The sequence below is a fragment of the Frankliniella occidentalis genome, unplaced genomic scaffold (genome assembly GCF_000697945.3).
Source record: "Frankliniella occidentalis isolate FOCC.00 unplaced genomic scaffold, Focc_3.1 Scaffold440, whole genome shotgun sequence".
In the NCBI taxonomy this organism is placed as follows: domain Eukaryota; kingdom Metazoa; phylum Arthropoda; class Insecta; order Thysanoptera; family Thripidae; genus Frankliniella; species Frankliniella occidentalis.
Window position 1 is genome coordinate 24,551 of NW_026267559.1, and position 1,435 is coordinate 25,985.

General features: G+C 57.5%; 1 protein-coding gene across 2 annotated transcripts in view; it reads right to left on the reverse strand.

Moving 5' to 3' along the window:
- Positions 1–6: 6 nt before the first annotated feature.
- LOC113215005 (LIM/homeobox protein Awh) overlaps positions 7–1,435 on the reverse strand; it is a 42,846-nt gene continuing 41,417 nt past the window's right edge. Inside the window, exons 5-7 of one of the 2 annotated variants that reach the window (XM_052274793.1) lie at positions 854–1,093; positions 379–543; positions 7–147 (exon numbers count right to left, since the gene is read on the reverse strand). In XM_052274793.1, the coding sequence (XP_052130753.1) occupies positions 74–147; positions 379–543; positions 854–1,093 (479 nt within the window). In that variant the 3' untranslated portion in view covers positions 7–73. Of the gene's footprint in view, positions 148–287; positions 544–853; positions 1,094–1,435 lie in introns of both variants that reach the window. The other variant, XM_052274792.1, reaches the window with a different exon arrangement.

Genomic DNA, 1,435 nt, shown 5'->3' on the forward strand with positions numbered 1-1,435 from the left:
CACTGGAGCAGCTCCTGGAGCCACTCCCGGAGCCACTGGAGCAGCTCCCGGAGCCACTCCCGGACGGCGAGCCTCATACCTCCCCGCGCATGCAGTGGAGCATGGAGTCCTGGGAGAGCTCGTCCATGGAGGAGGTCTCTGAGGGCGCTGCAACACAGGGGAGCGGGAGGGCCCTGATCAGCCTCAGAACAGACGGTTGCGCCTCGCAGGCAGCGCCCCGCGCGGGGCGAAACGTATAGCCAAAGACGGGCATCACTTTCCAGAAATGTCCCTTGCACTACGCACACCTCACGGCCTACAGATCGTTGATGCGGTCCTCCGCTTCCTGTTTGATCCGAACGAACTTGAGGAGGTTCCGCTGCCAGTGCGCATGCTCACCGTGCTCGTGGTGGTAGAGGGCGGAGGGCTGCGACGAGGGCGGCCCGATGGGCGGCGGCGCCTTGCCGTGCTGCCCGCTGAACGAGTACGTCAGGTGCAGGTTGATGTGGCCGCCGAACGCGCCGTCGCCCGCGTCTCTCTGCAGGTGCGCGCCAGGGTGGTGGGCTGTCAAATAAAAAGAAAAGAAAACCGTTCAAATTTCGAAAAAAAATTCATGATAGAAAGAGTAGGTGATAAACGAGTGCTCGATCACTCAGATATTTGGTGTACATAGAATATTTGGAATATCTGGAATATTTGGAATATCTGATTATTTATTTTAGAATATCTCGAATACGTTTAAAATATCGGGAATACTTTTGGAATGTCTGGAATACTTTTGGAATATCTGGGATATTTTTCAGTGTGTACATGGAATATCCAAGTGGTTCAGCCCTCGGCGATAAGTTACAAGTTTCTTCGAATTGAGTCTTACCTTGGGACTTGATCTTGTTGTTGTGCAGGTGCTTCTTCTGGCGCGCGCGCGCGTTCTGGAACCACACCTGCACGACGCGCTTGCTGAGCCCCGTGACCTGCGCGATCCGCTCCAGGTCCTGGCCGTCCGGGTTCGAGTCCAGCACGAAGTTGGCCTGCAGCACCTGCAGCTGCTCCTCGGTGAAGGTGGTCCGCACCCGCTTCGCCTTGTTCTTGTGGTAGCCCTCCGAGTCGCCGCCCTCTGCGAATCAATTTGTAAAAATACAAAACACGTCATTACATTGAATTAAACATGTGTCGGGACGGACGGTCCTCGAGCGTCTCGAGAAACAGGGCCGCGCTGCAGGGGCGGAGCCGAAGCAGTCAAACCTTTACGGGGGTCGGACTTTTTTTTTCTCCCTTGCCAGCAGCATCCTACCAACAAAAACAGTCGTGTTCTGTCTCTCCCTCCCTCCAGGTTTTCCTCTTTTTTCTTCCATTGCCCTCCCCTGGCGGGGCCGGGCGCCGGGCCGGGCGGGGAGCGGCGCGAAGGGCGGACGGGCGGCCCTCCAGGGCCCTCCAGTGGGCGGGGCCTGAGGGGGCG